General features: G+C 42.6%; 1 protein-coding gene across 7 annotated transcripts in view; it reads right to left on the bottom strand.

Annotated features, from left to right (window-relative positions):
- Positions 1–5,149: 5,149 nt before the first annotated feature.
- Positions 5,150–20,725, bottom strand: part of PFKFB3 (6-phosphofructo-2-kinase/fructose-2,6-biphosphatase 3) — a 96,858-nt gene continuing 81,282 nt past the window's right edge. For 3 of the 7 annotated variants that reach the window (XM_056573237.1, XM_056573233.1, XM_056573239.1), the window contains exons 2-15: positions 18,185–18,310; positions 17,824–17,920; positions 16,733–16,799; positions 16,572–16,646; positions 15,516–15,572; positions 14,400–14,524; positions 13,954–14,161; positions 12,468–12,614; positions 11,896–12,000; positions 10,911–11,040; positions 10,756–10,818; positions 10,401–10,465; positions 10,157–10,318; positions 5,150–7,544 (exon numbers count right to left, since the gene is read on the bottom strand). In XM_056573237.1, coding sequence (XP_056429212.1) covers positions 7,488–7,544; positions 10,157–10,318; positions 10,401–10,465; positions 10,756–10,818; positions 10,911–11,040; positions 11,896–12,000; positions 12,468–12,614; positions 13,954–14,161; positions 14,400–14,524; positions 15,516–15,572; positions 16,572–16,646; positions 16,733–16,799; positions 17,824–17,920; positions 18,185–18,310 — 1,484 coding nt within the window. In that variant the 3' untranslated portion in view covers positions 5,150–7,487. Of the gene's footprint in view, positions 7,545–9,940; positions 9,964–10,156; positions 10,319–10,400; positions 10,466–10,755; positions 10,819–10,910; positions 11,041–11,895; positions 12,001–12,467; positions 12,615–13,953; positions 14,162–14,399; positions 14,525–15,515; positions 15,573–16,571; positions 16,647–16,732; positions 16,800–17,823; positions 17,921–18,184; positions 18,311–19,616; positions 19,861–20,725 lie in introns of all 7 variants that reach the window. The other 4 variants (XM_056573238.1, XM_056573236.1, XM_056573235.1 and 1 more) reach the window with 4 other exon arrangements.

Here is a 20,725-nt window from a genome sequence, read left to right as displayed (position 1 = left end):
TTTATTCCAAAAAAAATTTATAAAAATGTAATAAAAGTTTTGTATAAGCAAATATGGTATTAATAAAAAGTACAGATCACGGCGCAAAAAATGAGCCCTCATACCGCTGCTTATACGGAAAAATTAAAAAGTTATAGGTCTTCAAAATAGGGGGATTTTAAATGTACTAATTTGGTTAAAAAGTTTTTTTAAGCACAACAGTAATAGAAAAGTGTATAATCATGGGTATCATTTTAATCGTATTGACCCAGAGAAAAAAAGGACATGTGTTTTTTAACCATTAATTGTACGGCGTGAAAACAAAACCTTCCAAAATTTGCAAAATTGCGGTTTTCTTTTTAATTTCGCCACACAAATAGTATTTTTTTTGGTTGCGCAATACATTTTATGGTAAAGTGAGTGATGGCATTACAACGGACCACTGGTCGCACAAAAAACAAGCCCTCATACTAGTCTGTGGATGAAAATATAAAAAGAGTTATGATTTTTTGAAGGGGAGGAGGAAAAAACAAAAACATAAAAATAAAATTGTCTTAGTCCTTAAGGTCCAAATGGGCTGAGTCCTTAAGGGGTTAAAAGAAGCACACAGGGTTTTCTTGCCCATATAATGAATACTCCCCCACCACTATTACTACAGTGCTATCTTTTTCATTCTAGCTCAGCTGCTTCCATACATTTATCACTGCAACTGGGTCATGTGACCAGCACTCAGGCCTCCGCCTAATTGGGACAGGAAAAACACCTGAGGAGTTTAAAACCCCACCCCTTCCTCTCCGTTCCCAGTGTATTATAAAGAACACCAAGTAGAAAAGGGAAAAAGTGATCACCGAAAGGACCAAACCAGAAAGAAAAGTAAACCAAAAAGAGTAGGTATTATGGGTGCTTTCATGGAAACTTCTAAGAAATACAATTATCGGTGAGTATAATTTGCCATTTTCCCTGTCGTCTCCATGACAACACCCTGAGATAAATACCAAAGAATAGTATTTTAGGGAGGGACCACAACACAAGACCATGTGTCCGAAAGCCATGTCCTTATTAGAAAGAACATCTAATCTATAATGTTGGGAAAACGTATGTAAATTTTTCCATGTGGCTGCACGACCAATCTGATCCACAGAAGCAGATGCTCTCCCTGCCCATGAGGAAGAGACTGAGCCTTTAATTCAAGAGGGGGATCTTTCCCTCTTGCAGAATAGGCTTCTGAGATGGCCATGCGGATCTATCTTGGAAGCCTCTTTCCCCTTGTTGGGATCTGCAAATTGGAGAAAAAGGTTTTTTTTCTTTCCTCCAGGAATGAGAGGATTCAACATACTGTAAAACGGCTCTCCTTACGTCTAAACAGTTGAACGATCTTTCCTGATCATTTTCAGGAGCCGAGCAAAAGGAAGGTATAACAATATCCTGGACCTATGAAATGCTGAAGAAACTGTAGGCAAAAAGTTAGGGTCTAATTTAAGGATAATTTTACATCCCCAACCATAAAGAAAGGCTGTAAGGTAGAGAGGGCCTGAATCTCACTGACTCTACGTGCAGATGTTATTGCTACCAAAAATACAGTTTTTAAGGTAAGGAATTTAATAGAGATGGACTCTAATGGCTCAAAGTGAGGCTCAGTAAGGGCTACAAGGACTACATTAAGGTTCCAAGGAGAACAGAGGTTAGTAATCCTAGGCCTAAGTTTTTCAGTGGCTTTAATGAACCTAGAAACCCAACAGTCATCTCCTAATTCAGTTTGGAAAAGAGCACTGAGGGCTGAAACCTGAACCTTTAAAGTACTCGGAGACAGACCTAAATCAAAGCCATCCTGTAAAAAATTAAGTATATCAGGAATGTTAGGAGAGTCAAATGAAGACCCACTCCAAGAAATGTATTTTTTTCCAAACCTTAGAATAGATCTTACAGGTGGAAGGTTTGCGACTGGCTAGCAGGGTGTTAATTACTTTTTCAGAGAAACCCTTCCTCTCTAGCAGGAGCTTCTCAGTTTCCAGGCCGCTAGACTGAGGGTATGAACCTGACTGTGCTGGATCGGACACTGGGTAAGTAGATCTGGACGAGGAAGGAATAGTATTGGATCTTCCAGACTCATTGGGGGAGATTTATCAAAGGATTTAGACTGTTTTTCCTGTCTAAAATTGTCGCATAGAAAGTCGCAGTCTAAATACGTGTAACTTTTTTGCTTTAGAGGATTTTTAAAACATGATGCATTCTAGTCTATTTTAGATGGAAAAATGCATTGGTGCTGAATTTATCAAAAGCAACTTTTTGGCAAAAAGTCGCATCGGCCAAAAGTACGCTGAAATGTTAGACCATGCTGGAGCAGGTTTAAGTACAGTCTAAACAGTAGATCCCAAAGTCAATGCGCAGAATTTAAAAAGAGCCGTGCGACTTTTGATAAATAAAGCGCACAATAGACCGGCCTTACGCTCTGTAGGTTGGCCTATATTGATGCGGGAAATAGACAGCTTGATTTTAAAAGATGAAACCAACTCCTTTTGGGCCAAAAGGGGGCGATCAGGATTAACGTACAAGAGTGGATCATCAGCTTGTGTAGTCATCTGGAGATTAGGACTATTGGGGCGAAGGCATGTCCCAGGCTGAAAGACCGGTCTTGAACTAAAGCATCTACTGCCAATGGAGAGTCTCTGGGATTCAGAGAGAAGAATCTTCTCACTGTGATTTTCCTTGGAAGCGAACAAATCTATCTGGGGTAGGCCCCAGACGCTGACTATTGACGAGAATGCCCAATCTGCTAGAGTTCATTCCCCCGAATCTATGAAGTGCCGGCTTAGAAAATCTGCTCTGATGTTCCATATCCCCCTAAGATGTACAGGAGTGATGGAAAGCACATTCTGTTCTGCCCAACAGAATATTTGACCTGATACTGGCCGAAGAGTGGCAAGGCCCCCCCTGATGACGAATGAACGCCAGAACTGGAGCCAGAAAGTTAAAACAGATTTGTAAATTACTTTTATTTAAAAATCTTAATTCTTCCAGTACTTATCAGCTGCTGTATGATGCACAGGAAGTTCTATTCTTTTTGAATTTCCTGCTGACACCTCTGTCCATTTTAGGAACTGTAATCTCCATAAAAAAACCTATCCTGCTCTGGACAGTTCCTGACATGGACAGGGGTGTCAGCCGAGAGCACTGTGGTCAGCTGGAAAGGAAATTCAAAAAGAAAAGAACTTCCTGTGGAGCATACAGCAGCTAAGTAGTACTGGAAGAATTAAGATTTTAATAGAAGTAATTTACAAATCTGTTTAACTTTCTGGCACCAGTTGATTTAATAACAAATTTTCCAGTGGAGTGCCCCTTTAAATCTTGTCATTGTGCTTTGCTGAATATTATATTTAGTACTACTCTTTTCGGGGCAGCATACCAGATTTCTTTCCTCACTGGGACCAGCTGTTGCCCCCAGACATAGACCTACCAGTGAGGCTGTATTACACGAGCCATGCTTTCAAATGTCTCCACCTGTTCACGCCTTCTCACTTCTTTATTAATTGCTCATCAACGAATCAATGGATCCTTTACCCTCCCATTATGCTGCTCGGGAGAAGGTAATGGCTAAATCCACTGAAGAAGCATAATGGCTGAAATGTAAACCTAATTTAAAAGGTAATCTGTAAACTCTATATCACGTTCACAGCTCAAGTGTCAAGGAAGCGTTGCCAAGCTACAGTATTCGCAACTCCTCCCTCTCCGCCTTGACTCAATGATGTACATGGCTCTGTGCTGGAAGCAGAGCCCTGAAAGTCAGTCAAGGCAGGGGGAGAAAGGAGGCATGCATCTGCTGGCTCGGCAATGCCTTCTTGACAACCGAGCATGATATAAGTGCTGACAGATTCACTTTAAAATTATCCTTAGATTGTGCCAGGTTCCGACATTCCTACACCATTGGTACCAAAATACCAAAGAAATGTTAGAGATGTATCACTGTTAAGCTGTACAGATTTTTGGACACACAACTCATTAAAACACACCTCTAAAAAGGACAGGCATCCAAAGTCCTATTACTCCACCAGTTATTGCTCGTATTCATGATATCTATTGGCTTCCTCAAATACATATGGTCCCACACCAGTTACCTTCCTCAGGCCACAAAAACACATACTCCCCCTATCATTGGAAGGACTGTCCTCTACGAGATCTCTCCTCTTTTGCATCAAATAGAGTTAGAAAGCATGTCTGTCCAGGACTGCCACAGGCTGGTCAGTAGCATGTTCAGAAACTATCATGGATGGTCCAGACACAAGAAGAAGAGCACCCGTGTGTCCCCCTCTGCCCCTGGTGTATCTGTACCTCAACAAAGCTTTGGATCTGTGAATACTCTTCCATTGCTGTATCCCAACCCCTATTCACTTATTGTCTGCCTACTAAGCGTGTTGTCTGATACGTGAGCTTTATTATACTGTTGTAGTGCAGTGTGTAACAGTGTTCTTTACTCTTGTACTGTGTATCATGTTCCTGTGCTAAAAAGAACATTAAAGGGGTACTCCGCCCCTAGACATATTATCCCCTATCCAAAGGATGGGGGATAAGATGTCAGATCGCTGCGGTCCCGCTGCTGGGGATCCCCGCTGCAGCACTGCGCTATCATTACAGCACAGAGCGAGTTTGCTCTGTGCATAATGATGGGCGATACAGGGGCCGGAGCATCGTTACGTCACGGCTCTGCCCCTCGTGACGTCACGGCCTGCCCCTTTCAATACAAGTCTATGGGAGGGGGCGTGGCGGTCACCACGCCCCCTGCCATAGACTTGCATTAAGGGGGCGGGCCGTGATGTCACGAGGGGCAGCGCCATGACGTCACGCTGCTCCGTCCCCTGTATCGCCCATCATTATGCACAGAGCAAACTCGCTCTGTGCTGTAATGATAGCGCAGTGCCGTGGCGGGGATCCTGGGGCTCCCCAGCAGCAGGACCGCAGCGATCTGACATCTTATCCCCCCATCCTTTGGATAGGGGATAATATGTCTAGGGGCGGAGTACTCCTTTAAGTGTTTTTTATTGTACTCTTTCACGGTGTTGAAGTAGACTGTAAGTACTTTTGATGACTGAATAAATGTAAATTCAATAAAAGTTAAACTGTTTGGGATTCTCCCTGGCCGGTTTTATCAAAACACAAAATTTGCACACAAAATAAGCATTTTGCAACAACTTTAATTTTATTGGTCCAGCAACTGCAAAATATACAAATATCTGAAAGGCATGTCTTGTATCAGCTGGCGTAGCTTCTCTTAGGCAACCATACCAGACAAATACACCACTTAAAAATACAATAAACATCACATAGGTAATGGAAACATAGCTGAGCTTACAACATTAAATAAATAAATAGCACACCTAAAAGTAAATTTTAAAAAAATTATGTTTTTTTTTCAAATATAAAAAATAAAAATAAAAAAAATAATAAAGTGGGTCTGCAATGTTTTACTAATAAAAGGTTCTACGTTAACTTCTACAGTAAGACCAACTAAAAAAACTGTTATTTAAAGCCAAAAGCACACAGAAACAGAGCAATAACCAGCACAATATATTTGTTGGTACAATTAAGAAAATCCATGTGCTGATAAGACATCAATACAATGCCAACAAATATTACATTCCCCAAGTACCCATGGGGTGCACTTAAAAGCAAATGGAGCCCAGAGATCACTGGATTGTGTGTAGAACATTTGTAGATCTATGGCTATGTATTACAGAAGACCTCTAACATTAACCCTTGTATTTACACCCTATCCAGTGGCCTCTAGTGACATTATAAAGTGACTGATTTGCATACATTTCCAGATACAATAGAGTTTAAAGTAACATAAAACAAAATGTAAAAAATAAAAAGTGAACATTTTCCAGTCAAATACAATTGTGCACACAAACACAATCCAATTAAGTTTTAAGGGTCTACGACAGTTTACTGTGGCCCGTAACACCACAAATCCCATACTTTTCTATGGGATAACTATGTAATCCAACTGTGCAGCCCAATAAAATATCAGTCTCAGTGCAACAGTAAAGTAGGCTATCACTGTGATTCAGATCAGCATATGAAAACCACTTAGCTGTTGTTTCCTCAGGTGTCAGACATAACCATACATCTTCGAAAAAACAACAATTTTCCATCAATCGCAACCCATACCATATCATGAATTCTGAGCCTCACAACCCCGTCACAAGCATTAAAGTGCAAATATGCATCTTTGAGATACAGTAAAACTATACAAAAATATAATCATCCCTCCCAAATATTCATATCATTTTGCTCCTCAAGGAGTCAACCAAAAGAAGAGCTCAAAAATATGGCCAATCCCCGTGCCACATTGATAAAGTGTGTATGTGCCTAAGGAGATTAAAAGGGAAGGCGTTAGAAGGGGAAAGCAGCGCCAGGAAGTTCAAGTTATAGAAAGTAGAAAGCAGTCAAGCAATACCGTTCTACTAGCAGCTTTGGGGGAAACATAGGATGCGCTATTCATTTTACTGTAGAGTAAAGTACTATTCACACTGCGGCATATGGTGCTGTGATATATGGCTCCAATAGCTGACCTATACAGCAAGCTGGTCAGCCTGGGATAAAGTTCGTTCTAGAATGTATGAAGCTACAGGATGCAGCTCAAAGATTTGCAAATTGAGGTTGAAACTACTGACAACCGGCCTTAAAAGGGGTACTCCACTGCCAAGCGTTCAGAAATAAATGTTCCGAATGCTGTTTTTGCGCTGCGGGGGTCAGCCACGCCCCTTGTGACATCACAGCCACGCCCCTCAATGCAAGTCTATGGGAGGGGGTGTGACGGTAGTCACGCCCCCTCCCATAGAATTGCATTGAGGGGTGTGGCCGTGGCGTCATAATGGGTGTGGCCGACCCCTGCAGTGCAAAAAAAGCATTCGCTCCCAGCGGCGTACCCCTTTAAGTGTAAATTGTGAAGAATTCCCATTTCTAAACTAGTCAGGAAGTGAGCCGCATCCTATACCACAGTGTAAACGTTACACAAATCACTGCAGGAACTGAGCGTAAAGTCAAGATCTCAGAAAGTTTCAGGGTGCAGTATTTTGTAGCGTCCACTAGCAAATAGGGAATGTGGGGCTTCAGCTACTGTTTATGCAATTTTTGTTACCTTTTTATCTACTTTGGTTAACAACTAACTAAAAACAGTATAAAAGTAAAATCAACTGAGCAATGTCTACAAAACAATAAGTCAAACAATAATAAAAACACAAGTAAAAGAATAACACAAGATTAGATTTGGCAGGATGCAAGCAGTTCCCAGCTGTGTACCCCGCAAATGAAATGGCCTGGAGGCTCCTTGCTTAGTTCTTGGTTGAAGAACCCAACAATACAAAACCCTTAAGTGTTCATCCGCGTTTTCCAGTTTGATTCAATGCGTTCAGACATAAGTAGCTGCAGGCTCCAAAACTTGAGTCCAATGATAAGAGATTTGCAGACATGCTTTATGCTTTAGTAACGGAGCACAGAAACAGACAAGATGATCATTTGTTGACTTGGAAGGTTTTGAACTGCCCCTGAAACTCAGGTTCACTCACGCCCTGCAATAAGGAGAAGATAAATGCATCATTGTACTATTTTATGTTACTATTTATCTTATGCTTTGAACCATGCAGCGAGAATGGAAGCATTACAACATGCCAAAGCTTTAGGCAAAGCACACCGAAAAGCATGTGAACAGTTTTGCACCTACAGCTATGTGTTTGTTTGTTTGGTTTTTTTTGTTGTTGTTTTTTTTTTTTTTAAATACACTTTTAAGTTTTTTGTGTAAGGCTGCGTTCACAAGGCTGTCTAGAACCGCCCAGTTCTTCTCCCGGCAAAAATAAAAAACGGACAATAAGGGATGCAAACAGATCAGTTATTGTTCAGTTAATAAACCCAAAAAAATACATTTTATGTTCTGAGCATGCTCAGAAGTAAAAACCGATCAAAAAATGGATTGCAAAAAGATGAAATTAAAGGCTCAACCATTTTCCGTAGACTTCAATGTTAAATTTACTGTATCTGTTTTTTTCTTCCGTTTTTTGACAGGAGAAAAAAATATAGCATGCAGTCTATTCTCCCGTAAAAAAAAAAAAAAAAAAACGGAAAGGAGCACAGATGGGTGCAAACGGATGTGAAAGGACTGTAAAAAAAAATCCCATTGACATAAATCGGATTATTTTTCAACCATTTGTAATCTGTTTACAAGCAGCAGCAACGGAACCTAAACCGGGGGGGAAACGGGGACAGACGGCCGTGTGAACGCACCCAAAAGTTTACAATGTCAACATGATCTGGAATCATGAGGCCAACAAAGACTCTTAAAAGCAGAGTTCACATATCCCAAGAAATCAAATTTAGGCACAAAATCTATTTTTATAGGATACCTCTATCCAAAAAAAAAAAATAATTCTAACCCACTGTTATGGCTAGAGATGAGCGAATTTACAGTAAATTCGATTCGTCACAAACTTCTCGGCTCGGCAGTTGATGACTTATCCTGCATAAATGAGTTCAGCTTTCAGGTGCTCAGGTGGGCTGGAAAAGGTGGATACAGTCCTAGAAGACTCTTTCCTAGGAATGTATCTACCTTTTCCAGCCCACCGGAGCACCTGAAAGCTGAACTAATTTATGCAGTAAAAGTCATCAACTGCCGAGCCGAGAAGTTCGTGATGAATCGAATTTACTGTAAGTTCGCTCATCTCTAGTTATGGCCAATGACCTACATGTGAATCTTTGCTCTCTTACTGTGTCTACATGCACATGTGTTATTGCACAGCTTTCCTGGCTAAATATAATATGCAAGCACCTAGAATAATTGTAATTGATCACATTCAGAGAATTGTGACTATATACATATACACTATAAATATAATAGTCATGATTTAATGCAGAACACACACTGATGACACAACTATGTGCCATATGAATAGTCATATGCATACACACAAAACATCTAGCAATGTGCACTAGTACTATGGAGGAGACATCAAGCATGCCAAGGATTCGGAAATGGAGAGGATTTAACAAGGATGCAAAACTGTGTGCGCAATGTCACCCTCTAGAATGTAGAGAAACTTTCCAGAGGGATCACTTTACACGAGTGGCTGGCATGCTCTCAACCAATTACCTTCTAAATAAAAATAAGGTAGCCAATGTGACGAAATGACAAATTGAGAGCCTTTAAAATGAGGGGGAAGAGAATGTAGATTAATTTTAGTGGGTGGTTATCCACCCGAAAAGGTCGACTGCATGGTCTGCAGACCAACTTGGCATTTTGAAAATGGGTGGCAAATATTTTGTAATTTCTTGAATATCTATATATGTATTGAATCAGTGGAACCATATCAGGAATGTGAAGTAAAGCCTTTAACACATTAGGCAACAAAGCATACAACAAACTAACAGTAAAGGGTTAATCCGCCCCTAGACATCTTATCCACTATCCAAAGGATAGGGTACAAGATGTCTGATCGCAGGGGTCCCGCCACTGGTGACCCCCATGATCTCTCTGCTGCACCCAATGTTTGTTTAGAGCGTTGGGTGCAGCGCCGGAGGCTCGTGATGTCACAGCCAGGCCGCCTCAATGCAAGTCTATGGGAGGGGGGCGTGACAACCGTCACACCCCCTCCCATAGATTTGCATTAAGGGGGCGTGGCTGTGATGTCACAGGCAGGGCGTGATGTCACAATCCTCCGCCCCACATCGCCTGTCGTCCGCCACAGAGCAAAATTCGCCAGTCGTCCGGACCCCCGCAATCAGACATCTTATCCTTTGAATGGGGGATAAGAGGTCTAGGGGCAGAGTACCCCTTTAAGAGGTAGAGGGGCAATGGGATTTAACATAGCAAGGATCACACAAGCAGCTTATGCATCTTTCATTAAAGTTGTTACACTTAAAGCGTTAAATAAAAGGCAGAAAAGAATGGAGGTGAAGGTAAAAAGTGAATACTTACAAACAAGCTTTCCCTAGCAAAGGCTGTAAGGAGAAAAAGGACCAAGGTAAGTAAAGATCAAGAGTCAAAAGTCATTGGAAAATATTAGAAGCAAGCAGACGTGAGGAGCAGATGGAAAATCTAGGAGTATGGTATTGCACTATTTCACTTGTGATCCCCAAATTACAAAGAGCATCAGTATTGTAAAGGTAGATGGAATCCAAAACAAATATTAACCTGTGTAGCTTGTACTGTAGATGGCTCCTGAGAGGCACAACCTGACAAGGCAGAACCAAGATCCTCAAAGCTATTGATGCGGGCCTTTTTGGTTGGTTCCGGACTTGCTAGAGGTGTGACACTATTGCGTCTCATCAGCGGAGTAGGACCTTTCTTAGAATCCTGCAAGATGTGAAAAAGGTGTTATTCAGTGTAAAAGAAGAAAAAAAAAGAAAAAACAGGATAACTGAGATCAACGACTTACCTCTGGTCTATCCACATGGGTGTTAACAGCATCCACGCTGAATGTGACTGTCTCAACGTGGCATCCTAAAAGGCATGAGGATCAGTTAGTTCTGGATCAGTTAGTTTTTTTTTTAGATTAAACAATACTAAAGGGTTTGGGTTTTGCAGCAATAAACACCAAACCCTTCCTGTACGAGTTCCAGAGAAACCTTCCATTACTTGTTCATGGTTCTTTGTGTCCCAAAACAGTCCCTCTCTCTGCCCCTGGTCTCCCACTAGTTCATACAAGCCACCTCCCCAGTATTATACATGCAACAACAAAAAACTGCACAGAGCCACACACACACACACACACACACACAAAAGCCACTTACCATATGCAAAAGGAGTCAGCTTAAGCATTGAATGCAGCGGACACTTGAGATATGGCATTTCATCTAAGAATTGGGAGAAAGAAAAAAAAGTCAATGCCAGCAAAAATTGTTCAGTCAACAGTCTAGGACTAATATCACGTTGAGGTTTCTCATACCTGCAGGTTTATCCAGAAAATAAGACAAGAGGCATCTCATAACAGCCTGATGACAAATAACTAGGACATTCCCTTGTCTCTCCAGCTCCATGATTACAGGCTCCAGACGCTGCACTAGATCTTGGTATGACTAAAGAAAAAAGAAGAAACCATTACATTTTTGCAACATGAAACAACCAGCATTGATATACAGTGACCCCCCCGACCTACGATGGCCCCGACATATGATCATTTCAACATGCGATGGCCTCTCGCATGTTGAAGGCAGCATCAACATACGATGCTTTTGTATGTCGGGGCCAGCGCATAAACGGCTATCCGGCAGCGCAGACTGCTTCAGCTGCTACCGGATAGCCGTTTACGGTGCCCCGTGTGCTCCGGTGATGATCACTCACCTGTCCTCAGGGCTCCGTAGCGTACTCCTCGGGATCCCCTGCATCGTCGGTGCTCTCCATCGTCGTCATCACGTCGCTGTGCACACCGTCCCATCATCCAATAGGAGCGGCGTGCGTAGCGACGTGATGGCGGCGATGGAGATCGAGGATGCCGGGGAAGCAGAGGCCTTGCCGAAGCGTCAGGGACACCCCAGGGATGCGGCGACAGCGATGGAGGCGACATCCAGGGCAGCGGTGACGGTCCGGAGCGGCGGGGTATACGTGAGTATAACCTCCAATACCAGTGGTCTTCAACCTGCGGACCTCCAGATGTTGCAAAACTACAACTTCCAGCACGCCCGGACAGCCGTTGGCTGTCCGGGCATGCTGGGTTTTGTAGTTTTGCAACATCTGGAGGTACGCAGATTGAAGACCACTGTCCTATACTTTACATTGTACGGATCCCAACATACGATGGTTTCAACAAATGATGGTTTCATTTGGAACTGATTACCATAGTATATTGAGGGACCACTGTATATGAAGTTTCACAACCGCATCAATACTATATCCCTAATATGCACAGCAGAGCAAGAATAAGAACAGCTCACCTCTCCGGATGGGTAACGGTAGTGATATTTATCCTGAGCACGTAGCGCATATTCCTCCGGAAATTGTTCTTTTATCTCTTCGTAAGTCTTTTCTTCACACACGCCCTGTTTGATAAAATGAAAAATCAGCATTATCAGCTGTGACGTTCTATATCTATAGATTATATATAACCAGCCCAACATTATACAGTGTAAGCCTTCACTTGTTCTTACTAATACAGAAACTACTGTGTACACAAGTTCTAGAAAATCACTTAAAAGGGGTATTCCGGCTTTATACATCTTATCCCCTATTCCAAGGATAAGGGATAAGACGTATGATCGCAGGGTCTCCGCCACTGTGCCGGGCGCTGCCTCCGAGACGGGGACGTGACGTCACAGCCACGCCCCTAGTGATGTCATGCCACGCCTCCTCTCTTCATGTCTATGGGAGGGGGTGTGGATTGGGAATAAGATGTATAAAGCCGGATACCACTTTAAAAGTTAAAATATAAATAAAAAATGAAGACCAAAAACACCAAGAAAATAATAAACTGAGGCAACAATGCTAGAATGGCCGAATCCTAACTTACCGCATCAATCTCATTTAAAGCCTTCCACTGCTCATACGGCGCATTTAATGCTTCAGCAGTCTGTATGGTTCTCTTCAGCTGACTAGTCCAGACTTTCAGCTCTTTTAAGTTCTGGTCCTCAATGTATTTTTTCAAGACAACTGAAAACTAATTAATAAACAAGTAAAAATAACTTAACTCTTATAATTCTTAGTTTAGTCTAAGATAGTTCTTAATATAGTATTGCGCTATGCCTGTAGCCACTATCATCAGCTGCACTTTACAACTTTATAATGGAGGCAAACCCTGGGCTAGCAGGTACAAGTGGTACAGGGGTTGCCCTTTTTTGGGGGGGGGGGGGCGAGTGCCTCGGTCACATGCCGGACAGCCAGGGTAAATCCTAGATTTAGGGCAAGGGCAATAGCCTTATTTTCGTCAGATAAGGTGAAGTGAGGTAGATCAAGGGCAGAAAGGCCATTGCACCTGCGGTTGATATTGGTAGTAGAAGCTATGTTACATTGTATCTACCGTATATACTCGAGTATAAGCCGACCCGAGTATAAGCTGAGGCCCCTAATTTCACCCCAAAAGCCCAGGAAAAGTTATTGACTCGACTATAAGCCTAGGGTGGGAAATACATCATCCCCCTCATGTCATCCTCACCCCCGTCATCATCCAGACCCTCGTCATCATCCAAACCCCCCCCCCCCCCTTCATCATCACCGCCTGTCAATCCCTTCAATCAGTGGTCTTCAACCTGCGGACCACCAGATGTTGCAGAACTACAACTCCCAACATGCCCGACAACCACTGCGGCCTTCGTCATCATCCAGAGCCCCCTTTTGTTTTCTACTCACCTCCCCTCGGTGGGAAGGAAGGGCGTGCTGGTCCGGGCCATCTATGCTGCAGGGACCGTCCGGTGGGGATGATTAGTAGTTGCGGGCTGTCTATTTTCACCGGGAGGCCCTCTTCTCCGCTCCAGGCCAGCCCCGGACTAGTGACGTTGCCTTGACGACAACGCACAGGGACGTTCATGCGCAGGCACGTCTGCTGCGCACGAACGTTGCTGTGCTTAGTCATCAAAGCAACGTCACTAGGCCGGACCGGAGTGGAGAAGAGGGCCTCCCGGTGAAAATGGACAGCCCGGAACGACTAACCCTCCCCACCGGACGGTCCCTGCAGCATAGATGGCCTGGACCAGCTCACCCTTCCTTCCCACCGAAGGGAGGTGAGTAGAAAACTAAAGGGGGGGTCTGGATGATGACGAAGGTTGCAGTGGTCTTCAACCTACGGACCTCCAGATGTTGCAAAACTACAACTCCCAGCATGCCCGGACAGCCGACGGCTGAGAAGGGATTGACAGGTGGAGAGTTCACCCGAGGGGGGCGTTTTCAGCACGAAAAATCGTTTTGAAAAACTCGAGTATATACACGGTAAGTACTTCATATCCCAGCACTTTTGACGTTCATACGATTAGAATGCGCTTCATCTTGTTAGTATTCGTTACCTTTTTGCCTCGTTGTGATAAGCCAGAATCGCCACCAATTTTTCCCTTGACATTGCTCTCGCTTTCACCAGCCCTGCATAAGTATATACAGCGGGGCTGGACATGAATGTTCATGAGATAGTAAACTATCTTGCTCTGAATGTGATCCTGTACTTTGTTCACCAAAAATCTTCGGCCAACATCGATGACAATGATCATAGAGAGATCTCTGTAGAGAAGAGAGGGATGTATTTTACAAAACTGCCTAATCTTACATCACATCCCATAACCTAGACTGAAGACGAGGGGAATCTGTGAACATTTACTGATCTCTAAAATCTTACACAACATTATTGTGGATTATTGGTCAGATAAAAGAACTAGTAAAGAAGTTATTCATAAACTAATAATAATCATTATTATTATATAATAATTATATAATATATTTGGCGGGACCCAAACACTACCTGTCATGATTGTCTGGATCAAGAGGCTCATACATGTTCTTATAGCAGTTTATTCTTTTCATGAAGTCATCCAGGGCTTCTTTAGATGAACAACCTTTATAGTCTGGGCTGGACAATTTAACTTCCTGCAGACAAGGAAATATGCTATATTTAATGACAACAATATGGCAGACATTTGGAATCTTGTACAGACATACAAGCTAGAGCTAGCCATACACATTACACTAGTTGTCTGAATCTGCCAATTGTAGCAGGCTTGTGTATGGGGGGGGGGGGGGGGGGGCATCTGACTAATCTGAAGGCAAGAAAGAGGATTTGGCAGTCGGATCTCAACATGCCCGATCCTTTAATCCTCAGGGAGATAGGCCATCATCCGGAGTGCTAAGAGGCATGTGCGGCTAAGAGTACATGTGTATATGGGGGATTGGAAGAGATAGCGGTCGGCCAAACAAAAAGGTTCGGCCACTAGTTCTATAAAACGTTTGGCCAGCTTTACAATCATCAGATGCGAGTCAACCAGTAACACAAAACCGGAAACATATGCAATTAAAAGGGTTATTCCAGGAAAAAACTTTTTTATATATAATCAACTGGCTCCAGAAAGATAAACAGATTTGTAAATTACTTCTCTTAATTTTTTTTAATCCTTTCAGTACTTATGAGCTTCTGAAGTTAAGTTTGCTATTTTCTGTCTAAGTCCTCTCTGATGACACCTGTCTCGGGAAACGCACAGTTTAGAAGCAAATCCCCATAGCAAACCTCTTCTAAACTGGGCGTTTCCCGAGACAGGTGTCATCAGAGAGCACTTAGACAGAAAAGAACAACTCAACTTCAGAAGCTCATAAGTACTGAAAGGATTAAGATTTTTTAAGAGAAGTAATTTACAAATCTGTTTAACTTTCTGGAGCCAGTAGATATTATATATATATATATATATATATATATATATATATATATATATATATAGATAGATAGATAGATAGATAGATATATATATATATATATATATATATATATATATATATATAGATATAGATATAGATATATATAGATATATATAGATATAAGTTTTTTCCTGGAATAACCCTTTAAGTATATTTCCATAGTGACACTTACCATAACATTGCTGGCAACAACTGATGGATCATCACATATGGATTCAATAAAGAACACCTAAAATAAATATTATATAGATCAGTAAAAATAAACAGAACTGAGAAGAAAAATCATGGATAAAGGTTTGTTGTAAAGTAATAAGCTCCTCCAAAGCAATAAGAACCATTCGTTTTTATACTGTGTAAATTTACAATAAACGCTTATGTTTAATGTATAAATAAATACAGTGGTCCCTCAACATACGATGGTAATCCGTTCCAAATGGACCATCGTTTGTTGAAACGATCGTATGTCGAGGGATCCGTGCAATGTAAAGTATAGGACAGTGGTCTACAACCTGCGGACCTCCAGATGTTGCAAAACTACAACACCCAGCATGCCCGGACAGCCGTTGGCTGTCCGGGCATGCTGGGAGTTGTAGTTTTGCAACATCTGGAGGTCCGCAGGTTGAAGACCACTGGTATTGGGGGTTATACTCACGTGTCCCCACCGCTCCGGACCGTCACCGCTGCCCTGGATGTCGCCCTCCATCGCTGTTGCCGTGTCCCAGGGGTGTCCCCGATGCTCCAGCAAGGCCTCTGCTTCCCCGGCATCCTCGCCCTCCATCGTCGCCATCACGTCGCTACGCGCGCCGCTCCTATTGGATGACGGGACAGCGTGCGTAACGAAGTGATGACGACGATGGAGAGCGCCGACGATGCAGGGGATCCCGAAGAGGACGCGCCGGAGCCCCGAGGACAGGTAAGTGATCGTCAGCGGACCACACAGGGCACCGTAAACGGCTATCCGGGGGCAGCTGAAGCAGTCTGCGCTGCCAGAAAGCCGTTTATGCGATGGCCCCGACATACAAAAGCATCGTATGTTGATGCTGCCTTCAACATGCGATGTCCTCTGAGAGGCCATCGCATGTTGAAATGATCATATGTCGGGGGTCGGGGGGGTCACTGTACAATAATATGCAACTACAGATAACAGCTAAGGAACAGACCGTTCATTGCACATGCTCAGGGTTACTTTGCTTTTTTGGGGGGGGGGGGATTTGATTCTTCCACTCACCTTGAAGTCATTTTCTTTGGCAAAATCAACTATCATGGCTCTTCTGTCTCTTGTTGTATTTGTAGCATCAAAAACCTACAAGGCACAAGTTATGTTTATCTTCAAAATTCAAAAGGTTTAACAGACATAAAAACAAATGCCTTGAGACGATAGATACTTACAGCAATCTGGCCACCTTCCTTGGTTAAGTAAGACTTCACATCTGCTAAAGCAGCTAAGGCACACTGTCTAAAGGAGGGGAAAAAGAACCAACATATAAATTCGTAGAGAGTGGGAACAATTACTAGAACGTTAATGTTAGATATTTCAATAAAATAGCCTCAAAAATACTGTGCAGAAAAACTTTTCTGAATGTAATATAAGTGCAAGTTCACATGTGCAGTATCTGCTGTATAGTTAACCCCTCAAGGACATAGCGTTTTTCTGTTTTTTGCACCTTTTTAAAATCATAAACCCATAGGGGACTATAACATGCAGTACATTGATTCAATACATTGATCAATGCCATTGCATTGATCAGTGTTAGAGGTGGTTGATTGCTCAAGCCTGGATTTCAGTCTTGGAGCAATCAATCACCGATCGGAGGCAGGAGCCAGGTAAGGCACCCTCCTGCTGCGTCCTAGCTGATCGGGAAATCGCGATTTTACCGCGATGGTCCTGATCAGCCCGACTGAGCTGCCGGGAAGCTTTCACTTTAGACACGATGATCAACTTTGATGGCCGCATCTAAAGAGTTAATGCCGGACATCTGCCTGAACCGCAATGTCCGGCATTAGCCACAGGTCCTGGCTGATAGCAGCCGGGACCGTGCGGGCATGATGCGAGCTCAGCTCCTGAGCTCGCTTCATAACCCTCCCGTGCCGCAGTGCCGTTTATAAACAACGTTTTGCAGCAAGGGATTAAAGGATAAAATGTATGATCTCAGGGGTCCCGACGCTGGGGACTCCCGCAATCTCAGTGCAGCCCCCGGCATTCTGTGCTGGGAGCTGCCTCCGAGACAGAGACGTGACATCACGGCCATCACGCGCCCTGCCCCAGACATGAATGGAGGGGGATAAGATGTATAAAGCTGGAATACCCCTTTAATGCTGCAGATTTCAATGTAAAGTAAATAAATGAAAACAGCTTCAAATCTGCAGCATCAAATTATACAGCAGATATAGTACATGTGAACACACCATAGGAGAAAATATGCAGTTTTATTATCCAAAAAGACAATTGAATAACCCAATATGGTCAATAGCAAACCTACTGTCTGACTTTCATGGCTTCCTGGTTGTCTGCACGAAAGAAGTCAAAGGAGCTGAAGTCCTTAACTGCTTCTCGTCTGTATTCCCCAACATTAAACACTGTGAAGAAGAGGGCAACATTCAAGTCTACTGTAAAGATTGCACACACATAAATATACTTTATTACCAAGCCTATTACTATAGTGGAAAGGCTGTATAGCATTTGTAGCTAGTCTAAACAGCGGATCAGAAAGTGCAGATTACTAGGACAGGGTCTTTCTAACAGTACAGACAGCTCACCCCATTATATTAGAATGAGATAGATTGTCAATAGTACTTATGAACCAATGGCATGAAGAGAATAAGAAATGATCTTTGTTTTACCTTTTGTAGGAACTCCACTCCAGTTGAGGTAACGGGTCAGCTTCTTGGATATATAGGTCTTTCCACGGGCTGGCAAGCCCACCATTACAATCACAGTAGGAGAGTTAGCAAGCTGGGGTCCGCCTACTAGAGAAGAAGATGTCGAATTAATGAAGTAGCACTTAGTTCTATAATAAAGATTCTCACATGGTGCTGACCATTTTCAGCCTGCAGATACTAAAGATATGGGACTAAACCTAGGTCTGATATTTTCTTAGTAGAACAATGAACTATTCCTCGGCTACAGAAATAAACTGACTAATCTCCCCATAGAATATAAAAGAATTGCAACAACTATTGACACAGCTATTGGCTCATCCCAGACAGCGCAAACTGTATCCTGTGCCAGGAGCTTGGCACTGATCAACATTCCTAACGCATTTGGCAAACACAACGATGAGGGAGTATCGGGGGCAAACACAACGATGAGCGAGTATCAGGGGCAAACACAACGATGAGCGAGTATCGGGGGCAAACACAACGATGAGGGAGTATCGGGGGCAAACACAACGATGAGGGAGTATCGGGGGCAAACACAACAATGAGGGAGTATCGGGGGCAAACACAACGATGAGCGAGTATCGGGGGCAAACACAACGATGAGGGAGTATCGGGGGCAAACACAACGATGAGGGAGTATCGGGGGGCAAACACAACGATGAGCGAGTATCAGGGGCAAACACAACGATGAGCGAGTATCAGGGGCAAACACAACGATGAGGGAGTATCGGGGGCAAACACAACGATGAGGAAGTATCGGGAGCAAGCAAACTGCAGAAAATATGCCCAATATGTATTCTGTGAGGGATCCATATAGATCAAGGGAATATAAAATCTATCTTGCCTCCCATTATTTAAAGAGACAGTAATCAACAAATTAACACTGGATCGGACAAGGGTTATTTTAAAGTTAAGTGTGAGCCAAAAGGTTATTTGGTAAATAAATCCTTTACAATGGCTACAAAGACATCTGGAATCCCCCGGGATGTGACCTTCTGTTCTTCCTTTCCTTTGTTAATAGGGGATGTCCAGCTGATTACAGTGGAGGGCCGAAGTGTCCCCACCCTGTGCCCTAGGCAAATATGCAGCAGGTGCCGAATGTAAATGTACAGGATCCACACAACTTCAAACAAGTCGATCACAACTGTGTGAGAAAGGATCCTCCAAAAAGACAAATGTATCCAATACATTGTCAACTCACCCTCAACTACAAATTCTACATAAAAAAGTCTAAATAAAACTAGTGTTGGCTCTTGAACAATGCTAAACAATAGTAATATAGCTTCATAAAACAAGACTTCAACCTTTATCTAGAGAAAATAAAATGACTCTACTTATACCTAGGGTACCCTATCTAGAAAGATATTTTACTAAATAGAAATAGTCGACTCACGTTTTTTAAGGTTGATCATTATAAGAAAGCAGTAGAAGCAGTGTGCTGAAATGTGCTCTGTGGTTTAGAATAAGAGTATCCTGACTCACAGGTCATCATATATATTCCTATGCGTCATAATCATGTAATCCGATAATAAGATACTGGACATTAGACCCCGCCTCCATACATCACAAATGATAAGGAAAGTGAGGCAGAGAGAGGATTCTTCAGCCTCTAAATGATATGACCAATTCATAGGGTACTGTAGAGAGGGGTGAAAAAAAGTACAATAATGCCACTATGAATAATATGATGGTCCGAATAATGGGGGTGGTCTTCTCAAAGAGGAGGTCTCATTGAGAGGTTTTCCTGTGATGTCAAACAGCCCCTCCCAACAAAATCAGTCATGCACAAGCTGTTAAAGGGGTACTCCATTGGAAAACATTTTCTTTTAAATCAATTGGTGTCAGAAAGGTAAACAGATTTGTAAATTATTTCTATTAAAAATCCCAAACCTTCCAGTACTTATCAGCTTCTGTGGCCAGACAGAAAGGAAATTCAAAAATAAAAATAAAAACTCCTCTGTAGTATACAGCAGCTGATACTACAGCTGGAAGGACTGGGATTTTTTAATAGAAGTAATTTACAAATCTGTTCCAGTACTTAGCTGCTGTATACTACAGAGGAAGTTCTTTTCGAATTTCCCTTCTGCCTGACCACAGTTCTCTCTGCTGACACCTCTGTCAATTTTAGGAACTGTCCAGAGTAGGCACAAAATCCCCATGGCAAACCTCTCTTGCTCTGGACAGTTCCATACATAGACAGAGGTGTCAGCAGAGAGCACTTGTGGTCAGGCAGAAAGGAAATTCAAAAATAAAAGAACTTCCTGTGGAGCATACAGCAGCTGATAAGTACTGGAAGGATTGGGATTTTTTAATAGAGGTAATTTACAAATCTGTTTAACTTTCTGGCACCAGTTGATTTAAAAGAAAAAGGTTTTCCAGTGGAGTACCCCTTTAAACTAATTGAGTTGTTTCCTGCCATTAGGAACCTGGACCCCGTCCACCTATACTTCTGCTTACATATGAAAGAGCATTCATTTGCCTTCAGTAAGGAGACACCATCTG

The sequence above is a fragment of the Hyla sarda genome, chromosome 4 (genome assembly GCF_029499605.1).
Source record: "Hyla sarda isolate aHylSar1 chromosome 4, aHylSar1.hap1, whole genome shotgun sequence".
Taxonomy (NCBI): Eukaryota; Metazoa; Chordata; class Amphibia; order Anura; family Hylidae; genus Hyla; species Hyla sarda.
Note: the sequence above shows the minus strand (reverse complement) of the source record. Positions and strands in the feature narration are given on the sequence as shown.